This window comes from Salvelinus namaycush, chromosome 20, assembly GCF_016432855.1.
Source record: "Salvelinus namaycush isolate Seneca chromosome 20, SaNama_1.0, whole genome shotgun sequence".
Lineage (NCBI taxonomy): Eukaryota > Metazoa > Chordata > Actinopteri > Salmoniformes > Salmonidae > Salvelinus > Salvelinus namaycush.
The window spans coordinates 46,058,922-46,075,138 of NC_052326.1; the positions used below are offsets into that span (position 1 = coordinate 46,058,922).

At 42.8% G+C, this 16,217-nt stretch overlaps 1 protein-coding gene across 1 annotated transcript; it reads right to left on the minus strand.

The window, feature by feature from the left end:
- Positions 1-5,362: 5,362 nt before the first annotated feature.
- On the minus strand, positions 5,363-16,046 carry LOC120065418 (Krueppel-like factor 15). The gene is made up of 3 exons (XM_039016417.1): positions 15,873-16,046; positions 12,365-13,879; positions 5,363-5,678 (listed from the first exon to the last, which is right to left on the minus strand). The coding sequence occupies exons 2-3, from the start codon at positions 13,621-13,623 to the stop codon at positions 5,513-5,515; spliced, it is 1,425 nt and encodes a 474-aa protein (XP_038872345.1). The 5' UTR covers positions 13,624-13,879; positions 15,873-16,046; the 3' UTR covers positions 5,363-5,512.
- Between the last annotated feature and the right edge of the window lie 171 nt (positions 16,047-16,217).

Below are 16,217 nucleotides of genomic sequence, written 5' to 3' on the forward strand. Positions count from 1 at the left end.
TATCCACAGTAAAACGAGTCCTATATCGACATAACCTGAAAGACTGCGCAGCAAGGAAGAAGCCACTGCTCCTAAACTGCCCTAAAAAAGCCAGACTACGGTTTGCAACTGCACATGGGGACAAAGATCGTACTTTTTGGAGAAATGTCCTCTGGTCTGATGAAACAAAAATAAAACTGTCGTAATGACCATCGTTATGTTTGAAGGAAAAAGAGGGAGGCTTGCAAGCCGAAGAACACCATCCCAACCGTGAAGCACGTGGGCGACAGCATCATGTTGTGGGGGTGCTTTGCTGCAGAAGTGACTGGTGCACTTCACAAAATAGATGGCATCATGAGGTAGGAAAATTATGTGGATATATTGAAGCAACATCTCAAGACATCAGTCAGGAAGTTAAAGCTTGGTTGCAAATGGGTCTTCCAAATGAACAATGACCACAAGCATACTTCCAAAGTTGTGGCAAAATGGCTTAAGGACAACAAAGTCAAGGTATTGGAGTGACCATCACAAAGCCCTGACCTCAATCCTACAGAAAATGTGTGGGCAGAACTGAAAATGCGTGTGCGAGCAAGGAGGCCTACAAACCGGACTCAGTTACACCAGCTCTGTCAGGAGGAATGGGCCAAAATTCACTCAACTTATTGTGGGAAGCTTGTGGAAGGCTACCCGAAACGTTTGACCCAAGTTAAACAATTTAAAGGCAATGCTACCAAATATTAATTAAGTATATGTAAACTTCTGACCCACTCGGAATGTGGTGAAAGAAATAAAAGCTGAAATAAATTATTCTCTCTACTATTATTCTGACGTTTCACATTCTTAAAATAAAGTGGTGATCCATACCGACCTAAGACAGGGAATTTTTACTAGGATTAAATGTCAAGAATGGTGAAAAACTGAGTTTAAATGTATTTGGCTAAGGTGTATGTAAACTTCCGACTTCACTGTATATGCAGTCATTGTTAGACATACAGTACGATGCAATATTGTGTTTCTATCTGTCTAAAATCAAATGTACCCATCAACAACACCAAGGTTATTATAATCCTTCCATACTATCCCAGATTCAAAACCTAGTGACACTTTCTTGGAAAGGCCTTCTTATGACATGCTTATAAACATTAATACAATGTTTGTTAGCCATGGAATAGAGTTAATACATAGATGAGGTCTGTTGGTGTATGATTACAGGATTGCCACTTTTAATAAATAGTTTATATATAAACATGTATTTGTGTTAATAAATACATTCATAAGGATATTTAGCTACGGTCAAGAAACTAATGATACATACAGTACCAGTCAGAAGTTTGGATACACCGACTCATGGGTTTTCCTTTATTTGTACTATTTTCTATATTGTAGAATAATAGTGAAGACATCACAACTATGAAATAACACATATGGAATCATGTAGTAACCAAAAAAGTGTTAAACAAATCAAAATGTATTTTATATTTGAGATTCTTCAAAGTAGCCACCCTTTGCCCTGATGACATCTTTGCACACTCTTGGGATTCTCTCAACCTGCTTCATGAGGTAGTCACCTGGAATGCATTTCAATTAACAGGTGTGCTTTGTTAAAAGTGAATTTGTGGAATTTAATGCGTTTGAGGCAATCAGTTGTGTTGTGACAAGGTAGAGGTGGTATACAGAAGATAGCCCTATTTGGTAAAAGACCAAGTCCATATTATGGCAAGAACAGCTCAACTAAGCAAAGAGAAATTAGAGTCCGTCATTACTTTAAAACAATAAGGTCAGTCAATCCAGAAAATTTCAAGAACTTTGAAAGTTTCTTCAAGTGCAGTCACAAAAACCATCAAGCGCTATGATGAAACTGGCTCTCATGAGGACCGCCACAGAAAAGGAAGACCCAGAGTTACCTCTGCTGCAGAGGACAAGTTCATTAGAGTTTCCAGGCTCAGAAATTGCAGCCCAAATAAATGCTTCACAGACTTCAAGTAACAGACACATCTCAACATCAACTGTTCAGAGGAGACTGCGTGAATCAGGCCTTCATGGTCGAATTGCTGCAAAGAAATGACTACTAAAGGACACCAAAAAGAAGAAGAGACTTCCTTGGGCCAAGAAACATGCGCAATGGTCATTAGACCGGTGGAAATCTGTCATTTCGTCTGATGAGTCCAAATTTGAGATTTTTGGTTCCAACCCCTGTGTCTTTGTGAGACGCGGTGTGGGTGAACGCATGTGTGGTTCCCACCGTGAAGCATGGAGGAGGAGGTGGGATGGTGTGGGGGTGCTTAGCTGGTGACACTGTCAGTGATTTATTTAAAATTCAAGGCACACTTAACCAGCATGGCTACCACAGCATTCTGCAGCGATACGCCATCCCATATGGTTTGGTCTTAGTGGGACTATCAATTGTTTTTCAACAGGACAATGACCATAAACACCTCCAGGCTGTGTAAGGGCTATTTGACCAAGAAGGAGAGTGATGGAGTGCTGCATCAGATGACCTGGCCTCCACAATCACCTGACCTCAACCCAAAAGATGGTTTGGGATGAGTTGGACTGCAATGTGAAAGAAAAGCAGCCAACAAGTGCTCAGCATATGTGGGAACATATGTTCAAAACTGTTGGAAAAGCATTCCAAGTGAAGCTGGTTGAGAGAACGCCAAGAGTGTGCAAAACTGTCATCAAGGCAAAGGGTGGCTACTTCGAAGAATCTAAAATCACTTTTTTGGTTACTACATGAATCCATATTTGCTATTTCATAGTTTTTCCATATGTGCTATCATCTTTTATGAGGAAATAGCAAGCATTTTTGAAACGGTCTGTTTGAGATACATGTTTGAAGTGTTTTTTTAAATAGGTTTTTTTCTCTAATTTATGCTTTGGCCATAAATTTGAGTATAGGATAAGTCAACATTATATGGGTATGATTTAACAGAATATGAACTTTTTAAAGTGCGATTTTCACTGGACAGTTACTTTTAACAATGTGTTGCCCCTTAACGTTGAGAATACATTTCTGTAATAAAGTCACAAGAGAAAATGTGAAGAAATAATACAAAGTAATGGTCACAGGATCGCTTCTTAAAATTTTATTTGTAAATGCATCTTGGGCAGAACAAAGAAAAAATATATAATATATTGATAAGTTCTGAAATGTTTTGTCATGTACACGTTTAGGGCGTATACTAGAAATCTACACAACCACAAACTAAGGGTCCGATTCAATCAGATCCCGATTAGCCGCCATCCACATAGCTGATGTTTTGACGGTGTCCGAGGTGGAACTGCGTTAGTGCTGTCAATTCCACAAGCAGCTCCCGGCATTATACCTAAAGCGGACATTGCCATTGGCTGCACAGAGTCGCATTAAGAGAAATCCCATGCAGCCTTGTTTACAAGTTGGAACACTGGAATGTGAGATGGAATCTACACCTCTATTAGACTGATAGAAATCCTTAATATTTTGTTGAATGATTTTCAATTTGAGCATCATTATTTCTATATAGCCTACACTTTCTCGTTCTGAACTTCTAATGCAAGTGGGATGGGTGTGGCTTCATGAAAAAGATAACAAGAGCAGCTGCTCAACGATTTGACCGGTCCAACGCAGTTCAGACAACGCCAAAACATCAGCTATGCAGGTGTCGGCTATCGCCGATTAACACTTGATCTGATTGAGGGCTCTATTCAATCCCCATCGCAGAAGTTCAGCTTTACAGAGTGATTTAAATTTAAAGGCAAGGTTCCTGTTTAGCGGAGACTGGATTCACGGTAAACACTGCATATGTCAGCTCAATCGGAAATGACGCTTCAGCTTTACAGATTGAATAGAGTCCTGAATCTTGGCCTTAAGATATGTTATTACAATAGTCTTCTGTGTAGCTATGTACACTCCTGCATATTCACATGCATTCATAGGATGCGATAAAACACCTGTGTTTAAACAAGCATTAAAAATTCAAAAATTGAATGAAAGGAATTATGTACAATATAATGTACCCCTGCTTTTTCATCTGCGAACATTACATTAACTATGTATGGACGGTGTCTCACACACCGTACATTCACAACAGGGCGTGGCATACTTAACAAACAAGTCTCAAGAGCAAACAGGACATCAAGAATAATGACAACTGTGCCATGGCCTCAATAAGTGTGTTGTGACAACAGTTTCCAGAAGGCAGTTCTTCTGGTTGTTCAGCACCGTGGTGTAGTGGTATCCACGTACATGATAACCTCACTTCAACATAACCGTGTGAGGGCAAGAGCTTGTGGGGTATTCCAGTAACAGATCAGATTGGGGAGCTGATTTGAGGCAGATTTTGTGTCAACAGCAAAAAGGAGAGAAAAAGCTAATTGAGATTCAATTCCATGGACAGGATTAAAGGATTATGCAGTTCCAATTCCCTTTCCTCATGCTCTCAAACCATATCACCATTAATTCATAAAACATGCCTGCGATGAATAACTTGTTATTTTACAATTTTGCCCCCCTGGTAAGGATGCTGTGGTGGGTTAAGGCCAGACAAGTGTCTTACAAACGGCTTGAGCCACTGACACGAAAAAGACCAACAAATACACAACATGAGTTTAGAATAAAAAGCTGAATACAAAATCTAACACTGATTGGAAGGCTTTTTTTTACACATAAAACAATCAACAATCATACATGTGCGCAATTCTTTCTTTGTTCCATTCTTTTACTTTCACCCGCCTTGTCTCAGAATCTGAGCAGGTGAAGTTTTTCTGGAACTTGAGAAGAGTCCCAGTAGCTTATAGCGACGTGTTCATATTTGTTATCAGTAGTTTATGTACAGAATTGGCAATAAGCTCTGCCACTCCCTTTGAACAAACAGTGTGATGAATGAGTAAGCTATTCTTTACCCTCTGTCAATGAGCTGAGTGACAAGGCAAAACACAAGGAGAACTTTTCCGGGCAAACTTCAACCTGACTTGGATGAGGAATGTCAAAGACATTGGCACTTCTTAACAAGGTAAAAGGCAGTCAAATCCAGGTAAAATAGAAACGCAAGGCTATTACTGAAGCAATTAATACATTTCATCTCAAATGAAAACAATCTTTCATTGAAAAAGAAAATAAAGACTGAACAGAAAAACAAATAAAAAGAGTACAACATACAAAATACCAACAGCAACAAGAATCTCAAGAAACGTTGATTACTGAGAAGATGGTAAGTGTCATGTGTTGGTTTTGCTTTCAACAATAAATTATAGCACAAGACCACTGTTATAGATCTCTCTAAAAGGCAAGGCACACACATACATCTTCCATCTCCATCGCTCTCTCGCGCTCTCTCGACCTCTCTCTCTCTAGCTCTTTCTCTCTCTTGCTCTTTTTCTCTCTCTCTCTCTTTCTCTCTCTTGCTCTCTCTCTCTCGCTCTTTTTCTCTCTCTCTCTCTCCCCGTAAGTCATACCACACTCTCACACAAACACATTCACACAAATTCCATCTCACAGACACACACATTCCGTGCTCCTTTGGCCTATGTCCATTGAAGAGTGATCCGGGTGTGGTCAGTTTGTTGTGCGCAGTGTCCGGCTTCGCGGAAAGCGGTGGACTTTGATGTGTTTTGACAGATGGTCACTGCGGGCAAATTTCTTCTCACACACTGGACACTGGTAGGGCTTGATCCCTGAGTGGGACCGCCGGTGTCGCGACAGCTCATCTGACCTCGAGAACCTGGGAGAGACACAGATAGGAGAAAGATGTCAATGATTTTAAAATAGAACAGAATAAAACATTATTGTTTACATATGTAATGTGATTTGTTTATTTTTTTCAGAATAATACTTTTAATTTTCTTTGACATAGCAACAGACAAGGGAATTTGCTTTTAGCTTCATTCCATATTATTGTTAAATGTTGACAGCGATTCTGAAATGGTAAGATATACAGATTTGTCTACAGTCACGATAGTAAAAGTAATTTTACAGCACGTAGCTCACAGGAGGCTGCTGAGGGGAGGATGGCTCATAGTAATGAACCCTAAAGCAATACTAGCAATGCTAAATAATTAGCTTAAAACACATGGCTAGGCTAAGCTTAAGGAATGGCAATATAAAAAAGGTTCATGCTAGCTTAAAACACATTACCTTACCAGTGCTATGCAGATCATTGTTAGCTAGTTAGTGCTAGCTTAAAACCCAGGAATAAACCCTGGAGAAATGCTATGCGGAAATTCTAAATAGTTAGCGATAGCGTGAAACAGATGAATAAAGCTTAAGGCATGACAACTATTGGCCTCCCAGCAGTCTCTCACAAGCCTAGCTCTTTCTGTCTCCCAGATGTTACAGACAGAGCTGACAGGATGATGAATTCATGCAATCTCAAGCCTGTGATTTAGCTGCGGAGTCAGAATAAAACCCACTTTACTATCTGTCACACACACACACATAAAACATGAGTCCCCAAACCACAAGGAAAGGAGAGAAGAGGTTTAGACCCAGCGAGTTAATCTCAGTAGATAGGCAACTACAGAAGGCCTACAGCAGTGACTCTCTCTAATAATGGCTTATAGTCAAATAATAATAATAATAATAATAACATTGTTATTAATAACAGTCGGCTAATAATCAATTACAGTGCAGACATGTAAAAACCCTGTGAAGGATGTTGAAAAGCGTTTATAAGTAGATTGTAGACAGTTTATACAAGAGTACGAATCTAGGGCACACATTCAGAGCACATAATGACACAAGCTCTACTACTCTCTACTGCTACTGCTCTAATACAGGTGTACGGAGGCCCATGGTGGCGGCTAGAGAGTAGTAAAGTCTGTAGAGTAAGGTAGTTTCTCATCTTGGCCTTATCCTGTTCAACATTCCTCTCATGTGTGCCCCCCCCCCCCCCCCCCCCCCCCCCCCCCCCCACGTCCTTGTGATGAAATGAAATCGATGTCAACTCCAGATGAAATATGGGGAGGTTTAATTAGATTTTGGTGTTTGTGTGTATAAGAGAGAGAGAGAGAGAGAGAGAGAGAGAGAGAGAGAGAGAGAGAGAGAGAGAGAGAGAGAGAGAGAGAGAGAGAGAGAGAGAGAGAGAGAGAGAGAGAGAGAGAGAGAGAGAGAGAGAGAGAGAGAGAGAGAGAGAGAGAGAGAGAGAGAGAGAGAGAGAGAGAGAGAGAGAGAGAGAGAGAGAGAGAGAGAGAGAGAGAGAGAGAGAGAGAGAGAGAGAGAGAGAGAGAGAAAAGAAGGACACAGAGACTGTGTGCACGTGAGTATATAGTGTATGTGTGTGTGCATGCACACAACATTCCCATACCTGTACGTGTGTGTTTGCACGTGTATCTGTTCTCATGTGTGTCCCTCTGTCCAACTGTAAACATCTCAGCCTCACATCGATCCTTCTCCCTTTTCAAGCAGTCTGCCAGCCTAGACGTTCCTATCACACAGTCATGCTATTCGGCACTTAGCCTTTTGTTCATCTCACTTCCACACCAGTTTCCATCAGACTGATTGTGTGTACAAAACTGAAACAGGCCCCTCACCCTTACACAGTCTCTCTCTTTCTTGCCCTACCTTCTCTCTCCCTCTCCTTCTCATCCTCCATTTATATTCCTCCACTCTCTCTTTTTCTTGCACTACGTTCTCTCTCCCTCTCTTCCTCCATTTATATTCATCCACTCTTTCTCTTTCTTGCCCTACCTTCTCTCTCCCTAAATCCGGTCTTTGTGTCCAGACAAGACCCATGTTGTAGGGATGAAATGCATTGCCTGGATAACTACTAAGGGGATTTTTGCTGCAGCCGAGCTCATCTACTGGGACAGACTATTACAAATACATTTACAAATACATTACAAATACATTACAAATACAAAACAAATACAATACAAAACAAATACATTACAAATACAATACAAATACATTACAAATACACGGCCGCTGGCGGGGTGCCAAGTTGGTGCCACGGTCATCATAAATAAATTGACTGATGCAGCGGCCTTTTCAGCAATAGACTGTAGATTGCTCTCTGTGGAGAAGTGGACTGGAGTCCATGAATGATTGAGCATATCAGAAACGGAAGGTAAGCTGATTCTATACAAACTAATATGCTGTATGGAGTGTGTAGACGCACATACATACACACATGCACCTGTAGTGGATGTGAAACTCGTCTGTAGCATGTTTGCTGGAAAACTTCCGTGACATCACACTTTCCCTGAGATCTGAAACTCTCATGGACAAATTTTGGTGGACAGATGAATCTGTCAAGACTCGCGTAGAATTATGTGATTATGAGTAGCAGTAGTTCCTGGTTTGGGGTTTTCGTCAATGATTATTTGAACAAATTAGGATTGGGCAAAGAAAGTTCTTAAACTGGTGTGGTGATTTTCAAACCTGTGTGCAGATTATATAGTTTTCCACTAGATTCCACAGCCAAAAAGTAAAAATTGTCTATATTGTAAAAATTCATGAAAACCAAAAATGTGTTTTTTGGCCATGATAAACACGGGTGATATTAGTTTGGCAGAGAGTTTCCGTTTGCGAGGCAGGACACTTCACTTCCTTCCCTTGCACAAAGGTTATCACAATTGTTAACGGCATTCCCCCCAGAAGTAAAAAAAGAAATGACAATCCTCCGCGAGATCATTTTATTTCTAGATCTAAGCGAGATTACTTAGATCTGAAGACAAACGTCACTCACGCAGTGACAGACTAATCTTTTGCTCTATTGGCATAGATGGTTGGTTTGAATTGCATGTGATGTTGTGTCAAACATTACAAGTTCTATCCCTGCTCAGGGCACAACAGAATGCACTCACACACACACTAACACACACACACACACACTAATACACACGCGTTACCTCGTCCACCTCTTTGTAAGTACAGTCACAATTCACATATCCCTACTTGTACTTTGACCATGTGTTAGCCACCTATACTCAGTAAGGTCTTTGCAGGCCAGGGCATATAGATAACATTCCTCCCTGGCTTACAAAGCCAAAGGTTATACTCTTTCACCCGAGACTGTCACTCTCTCCACCTGACCCTGTGTCCTCAGGAAATCAGGCAGCTGAGTGCCAAGAGTCACACACTCCATCACACTCTCTCTCACACACACACACACACACACACACACACACACACACACACACACACACACACACACACACTCACCAACTCTCTCACGCATGCACACTCATCAATGCAAGCTCAAACACACACATACACACACACACAAGCACACACACGGTTGAAAACTGACACCCCTATTCAGAACATGACCAGCCTGCTCACTACAAATAGACTTCGATATCGAACGTTTGAAAAGGTTCTGAAAACGTCACTATATACATTCCTCAGCGCTCACAAAAAAAGAACATAAATTGCCCAGCACTGGGTGCGAACTCATGATGTTCAGAGCCAAAGCGTGCTGCTCAGACCAATGCATCACCGCAGTTTACAATGCTCTCGCAAGCCTTGAGGATACTTGATGATACTTGATGGTAATAGCATGTCGTTTTTTTATTATTTTGTTTTAAGTCTTCCCAAACCATAGCCCTAACCTTAACCACTCGGAATCAATGCATAAACTGTTAACATTTGACTTGTTTCTGTTTTTATCATGTAAACACACAGAACTAACCCACAAATAGACTCCATTTTGAGGGATACAATGAGATCTTGTTGATGTAGACATCCATAGACACTCTTTCTGACACACACACACACTGCAACAGCCACTGCACAGCTGTGGACTCACAACAGGAGATGCTAATGTGGCCTCGACCCAAATGCTTCGGTTAGTTTTAGTTTCCACCAGTGGAAATATGACACCAACGCCATTCTCACATATCCCAGATATCTCGTGCCTGACAAAAGTGTGAATCTGAGGGAACACATTTATATCTTTTGACATCCCTCCAATTAACACTTTGACCGCAGCCTGACAGCCATCACCTTCTATTTTCTGACTATACTGTAGTTGTTTTTGCAAGTCTTGCCCATTGTGCTGTTAGCCAAGAATGTTTGTACCATGTTTTGTGCTGCTGCCATGTTGTGTTGCTACCGTGTTGTTGTCATGTGTTGCTACCATGCTGTGTTGTCATGTGTTGCTGCCGTGCTGTTGTCTTAGGTCTCTCTTTATGGAGCGTTGTGGTGTATCTCTTGTTGTGATGTGTGTTTTGTCCTATATTTTTATTTTTTATCCCAGCCCCCATAGGAGAGGCCTTTTGCCTTTTGGTAGGCCGTCATTGTAAATAAGAATTTGTTCTTAACTGACTTGCCTAAATAAAGGTTAAATAAATAAAATAAATAAAAGTCAAATACGTTCCATTAAAGAGACATCGTCTTGATTTTAAGTACTTACCAGGAAGTCCCCAAAGGGAATATCACTAAGTGGTAGCCAAGTAAAATGATTCACAGTGCTGCTACTGTGGCGACTAAATTGTGAGGCTGCAGTGAAGGAATAGCATGTCGAGTGATCGCCAATTAGCCAAAATGAAACAAGCAACTCAAATCCATGTTAACCAGAAGGAATGCTGCACCTACTCTGAAAGCTTGATGCTGTGAGAGAGGAAGTCTTTAAGGCTGAATCTCAAATGGCACCCTATTCCCTGGTCAAAAATAGTGTACTGTGTAGGGAATAGGGTCCCATCTGGGACGCACATTAAGCAATATTATCTGAAGGGGCCTCTGGATCCTGTGAAGTCTCACTTTAAGACACTCACTGGCGCTAATTGATGACCTCATTGGACTGGTCAATTTGGGTGCCAGTCACAGTCTGTGGTACAAAAGCTGCCTTCAATTGAGAAACATGACACCCAGCTTGTACTGTAAAGTGAACTTCCCTGCTAACAACAATGAGTCGTTAGGACGTCCCCGGGACGTCACAAAATGGTTGCCTAATGTCATCAGGATGTTGTGTCATGATCCCCTTGAGGTTTTGTCTAGTTCCCGGGTTTGACCCGGGGACATTTTTAGGATGTTCTTGGGACGTTGTGTCATGGTCCCCTGGAGGATTTTCTATAGTTTCCAGTTTACTGGGGTGTCAGGTAGCCTAGTGGTCAGAGCGTTGGACTTGTAACCAAAAGGTTGCAAGATCGAATCCCCGAGCTGACAAGGTAAAAATCTGTCATTCTGCCCCTGAACAAGGCAAGTTTCTGCCCCTGAACACTGTTCCTAGGCCGTAATTGAAAATAAGAATTTGTTCTTAACTGATTTGCCTAGTAAAATAATTACTGATGGTCTCAAATAAACGTTCTCCCCCCAAAAATGAATTAAACGTTCTACCTAGGGCACATGGTCCATCAAGGCCCTGACTGGTGAACCATTCACAGCTCTTTGTCTTTTGGCAATGCTAGGGACACCCACACACAAACTGTGCTTACATATATTACATTGTGTATGTTTAATCATACAGTAATTATTATTTAACATGTCCTCACCTGGGATTTGCACTCACAATCTCTTGGTTCACAGTGTTCCCGTTTGCCCTGCTTTGCCACCATCAATGACTGATTTCACCTCTAGTCCTATTGCTACCCTTCGCAAATCACTTACGGTAAGCGTACCACTTATCTTAAAACTCAGATCCCGTTTCATTACTTATAATGGTTTAGTACACCTAGGACAATCGTGGGAGCATCAGAGGACCATGACACAACGTCCTAAGAACTTCCTAAAACATATTTGGGGACGTCCCCGGGTCAAACAGGGAACTAGAAAAAGGTCCCCCAAAGAACGTTCCCTTATGACCATCACCCAAAGTCCTAAGAACAAGTCAAATGAAAGTCTTGAGAATGTCCTAAAAAGATCCTGATTTGGTCCTCAGTGATGTCCAGGGAACTAGACAAAGGTCCCCCAGAGAACGTTCCCTTGGGACCAATACACAACGTTCTTAGAAAATTCTCAGAACGTCAGAGGGATATTGTTACGCCACAACCCATAAGGGACCTAATGGGAATGTCGCTGAATGTCCTCAATACATTTGCTGGGTTGTCCCATTGACATATCATTTCCCCAATGTGTCCAGAAAGGCCAAACGATAACAACAAGGGATAATCCCCTCCATATCTCAGACATGCTTGTGAAAGCTTGGGCTCACTGACTAGTCACTCACTCACCCTAAGCATTCTTTATACAACCTGCCGTTAACCTAGCAATGTCATTCAAATCTCGAGACAGATGTCTTAAACTATTTAACTTCAAAACCCTGACACCTCCCGAATACAATTCTGATAACGTGTGATGAGATCATTGCAGCTATCGTAATTCATTATGAAGAATCATCATGTTATGTGCTCAGTGGTGGATGTTTTCTATTGGTATATGTCTACTAACTTGAATGTCTAAAGGCCTTTAGGCACAGCAAATCCATAAAATGATGATGATCATCATCATAGTCAACAAGCACCCACTCACCTCCATCCACAGCCTGGCCAGGTGCAGGCGAAGGGCTTCTCCCCTGTGTGTCTCCGGAGGTGGGCTTTCAGGTGGCTGCTCTTGGTGTACATCTTGGTACAGCTGGGGAAAGTGCATTTGTGCATTTTGATGAGGTCCGCCACAGGGTTCTTCTGAAACTGCTGACCCCCCACATGGAGCCCTTGGCCCTGGACCCCAACCAGCATCTCCCCGAGGCCCAGGGGCTTGGCTGCAATGGGCACTGGAGCAATGCGCACAAACTTGGAGGAGAGATTAAGGCTGGTGGAGGGCAGCAGCTGGGGCACCAGGGCGAAGGTCTGCCCCTGGATGTTGACCAGCAGCTGGGCAATTTTGATGTCTGATGCCGGCTGAGGGGGAGGCTGGACGACTTGGGGAGGATGATGAGGAGCCGTGGAACTGGGTTCCTTTTTGATCTGCATGGGCTGGATCTGCAGGATGACCGGCATCCCACTGCTGCCACTGTTTGCAACGCTCTCTGTGGTCCCAAGCCTGCTGGATAATGAATCACTCTTGGACCTGTCGCCGTGCAGACCTTCTATGGACTCCTGTGCTGGCGAGGCCGGTGTGCTTTTGGTCTCGGTGGTGGTGGCGGCATTCTCAGTAAACACAGTTTGGTCTGAATGCTTGGCCTCGGGCTCCAGCCTTGGCCCTGGGGATGAGGACTCCCTGTACACCTCCAGTCCCACCCCCAGCCCTATGATCTCCTCCAGACCCAGCCCCAGCGCCCCCTCCCGGGCCTCCTGCTTCATGGATGACACCACCTCCATGTTCTCCTCCAGGAACTCCTCTATCTCCTCCAAGGTGGGCTGGAAGGATGGCTGCTCCATGTCCACCAAGGACCAGACAGAGAAGTCCACACTCTCCTCCTTCAAGGCCTCTGGGTGGGGGTGGGACGGCTCATCCCTCTGTGAGTCCCACAGAGAGGTGGACAGTGACATGGGGATGGCCACCGCAGTCCCTGCTCCGCCTAGGGAGGTCTGGGACAGCAGGAAGTCCAGGATGCTGTCTGAACTCTCGGCGCTGGAGCTGCTGCCATAGCTGGAGCTGAGCACTTGGGAGTCGGGGCTAGAACAGGAGCGAGGGCTTGATGACTCGCTCAGGTCGTCCTCGGAGAAGGGCGAGGGCATCACCTGGTAGGTCCCTGCATCCGTCACCATGTCCGACAGGTGATACACTGAAGGGGCGCTATCGTAAGTTAAGAAAGTCTCCTCGCCGCTCACTAGGAAGTTATCCACCATTCCTGGCTATGGGCCAAGAGAATGTCACTCCACTTTGTGTTGAAAATTGTCTTACTGATATAACAGTTTGTTAGGGTTATTCCTCTTGTTGTCGGGAAACTGTCAACAAATAACCCCCAGAAGGGGTCACCACAGCAAGGTCACGCTTTGCAGAAGAAAAATAGAGAAACACCTGTTGTTCTCTCTCAGGATAAAAAAAGAAGAATGCTTCGGGTAGGAAAAGTCTTTCATTCCAAGGTTTCCAGCCAGGATATATCTAGACAAATACCCATTAGGAGAGAAGAAGAGAGAGAAGATTACTAAACTGAGTTTTGAGATTAATACATTTTATACATAGTAATGCATGCCACTGTAAGAACACACAGACAAGAGTCTAAAGTCAAAAGAACAGAGGCAAGACCTACTGTAAAGACAAGTCATGAATCACCAATGCACCACTTGTGAAACAAATGATCTTCCACCTCTCTGTTCCTGGCTTGCATGTTCAAAGTATGGAATGCTATGCCTGTTTCCATTTCAAGTTCACACGCGGCTGGCGTGAGAGCTGAAGCGGTTACCAGAGAGCATAGGCGGCTATCGCATTCCTTTACTTGTGTTTCAGATTCAACACAATTCAAAATAACTTGATGAATGCACTCTGTCACACACACACACACACACACACACACACACACACACACACACACACACACACACACACACACACACACACACACACACACACACACACACACACACACACACACACACCAGCACAATGGGCAAGACTTGCAAAAACAACTACAGTATAGTCAGAAAATAGAAGATGATGGCTGTCAGGCTGCGATCAAAGTGTTAATTGGAGGGATGTCAAAAGATATGTGTTCCCTCAGATTCACACTTTTGTCAGGCAAGAGATATCTGGGATATGTGAGAATGGCGTTGGTGTCATATTTCCACTGGTGGAAACTAAAACTAACCGAAGCATTTGGGTCGAGGCCACATGAGCACCTCCTGTTGTGAGTCCACAGCTGTGCAGTGGCTGTTGCAGTGTGTGTGTCAGAAAGAGTGTCTATGGATGCAATAGGTTTTGCTTGCATTTTTTTAATCAAATGAACTTATTGAATATTCTGTCATTTGAACAAATGTTTTAGTCAACTATAGTGAATAATTGTCATCTTTTTTATCTTACAAAACGTTGCCATGTTTTTTTTTTCATATCTAATTTGCAACATCCATGCAGCGTTGCCCCCCCACACACACACACAAAAACTGGCAAAGCTGAGATGGTCATCAATGTTTGACCGTCTGTCCCCTTCTCTGGGCCTCTTGGCTCAGTGACCGACAGTAAACCTCCAAAGGAACCGTCAACATTATTAAATAACACCGCGCGAGGCAGCCGTGAGCACTGCGCTCCTAATAGTGCATAAATCACCTGTCATGCTGTTTATAACACTCAAACCGCAATAAATCAACACAGATCGCGTGTAGTGGAATGACACGCGATTATCGCGTCATTATTATTATTTAATTACATGTTTTATTTTTACTCGTTGGGAAGCAACCATTTCACCGTATACAACTGTTCTATTCGGCGCATATGACAAATCAAATTAGATTTGATTAGATTTGTTTCTGCTTGACCACTTATCTTGTTCACGACAAATAAAATGTGTTTTCATTAGATTTGTTTCTGCTTGACCGTTTATCTTGTTCACCTACATAGATTATAATCAAATCTAGTTTTATTTGTCACATGCACCGAATACAAGCAGTAAATCAGGGCTTTTATGATCTCTATTAGTCAAGCCACGTGTGCATAAACACATTATTCAGGCATTACATGCTATTACATAACAAACACTGAATACTTACAACATAATAATTGACAATATTTTAAAACAAGAATTAACGCAAATGAGCGTATATAGGCGATCAAATGTAAATCAAATGCAAAGCAGTTTAAACACCGTAGGCTAGGCTTACACCTCTACCGATTACTGGCGGTAAACATCTCCTTGACTCATTCTATCATAACTCATAACCGTCAACACATTGATTCTAGTTTTGAAGCAAACGAGCACATCTTCTGCCCATCCCGTAGCATAGGATGCGCAAGTAAGTGCAGCTTCACCGCTACAACGTAAACATGTTTTCGTCCAGCGGTGCGTGCTGCAGAACATGGTCATAGGTTGTAGGAACACACGCCCACGATCTCTTGCAGAACCCATTCATTCTCAAGGAAAAGATGCGGTAAAACTCCATCTTACCTTTTTCAATAAAGCATTTACAAATCCCTTATTTTATCCCAATGCATTGTCTTTCCTTTGCATTTGATGGGGAATCTCTATCTCGAATGCATGGTTTGTCCTTGAGACTTGCCTAGCAGAACCGTTCAGACTGATTAGCAGCGAGGCAGAGTAGTTGTACTATATTACCGTCACATGACTGCTGGTGTGTGTGTGTGTGTGTTATATGAGTCAACATAAGAGGTTGGATCTGAAGGCTCGACCCAGCTCTGTGCAGCAATTGGCCAACGAAGCGCGGAGGCTGGTCTCTGGATACGTCAATCAGGATGCGTACGCCTACATGTGGGATGTTTAGTGACAGAAGAC

Bases quoted from the DNA above. Each gene is read 5' to 3' on its own strand.
- LOC120065418 (XM_039016417.1), bottom strand. From the start codon at position 13,623: ATGGTGGATAACTTCCTAGTGAGCGGCGAGGAGACTTTCTTAACTTAC. The intron at 5,679-12,364 runs GTGAGTGGGTGC...TGTCTCTCCCAG, and splicing joins TGGCCAGGCTGTGGATGGAG to GTTCTCGAGGTCAGATGAGC.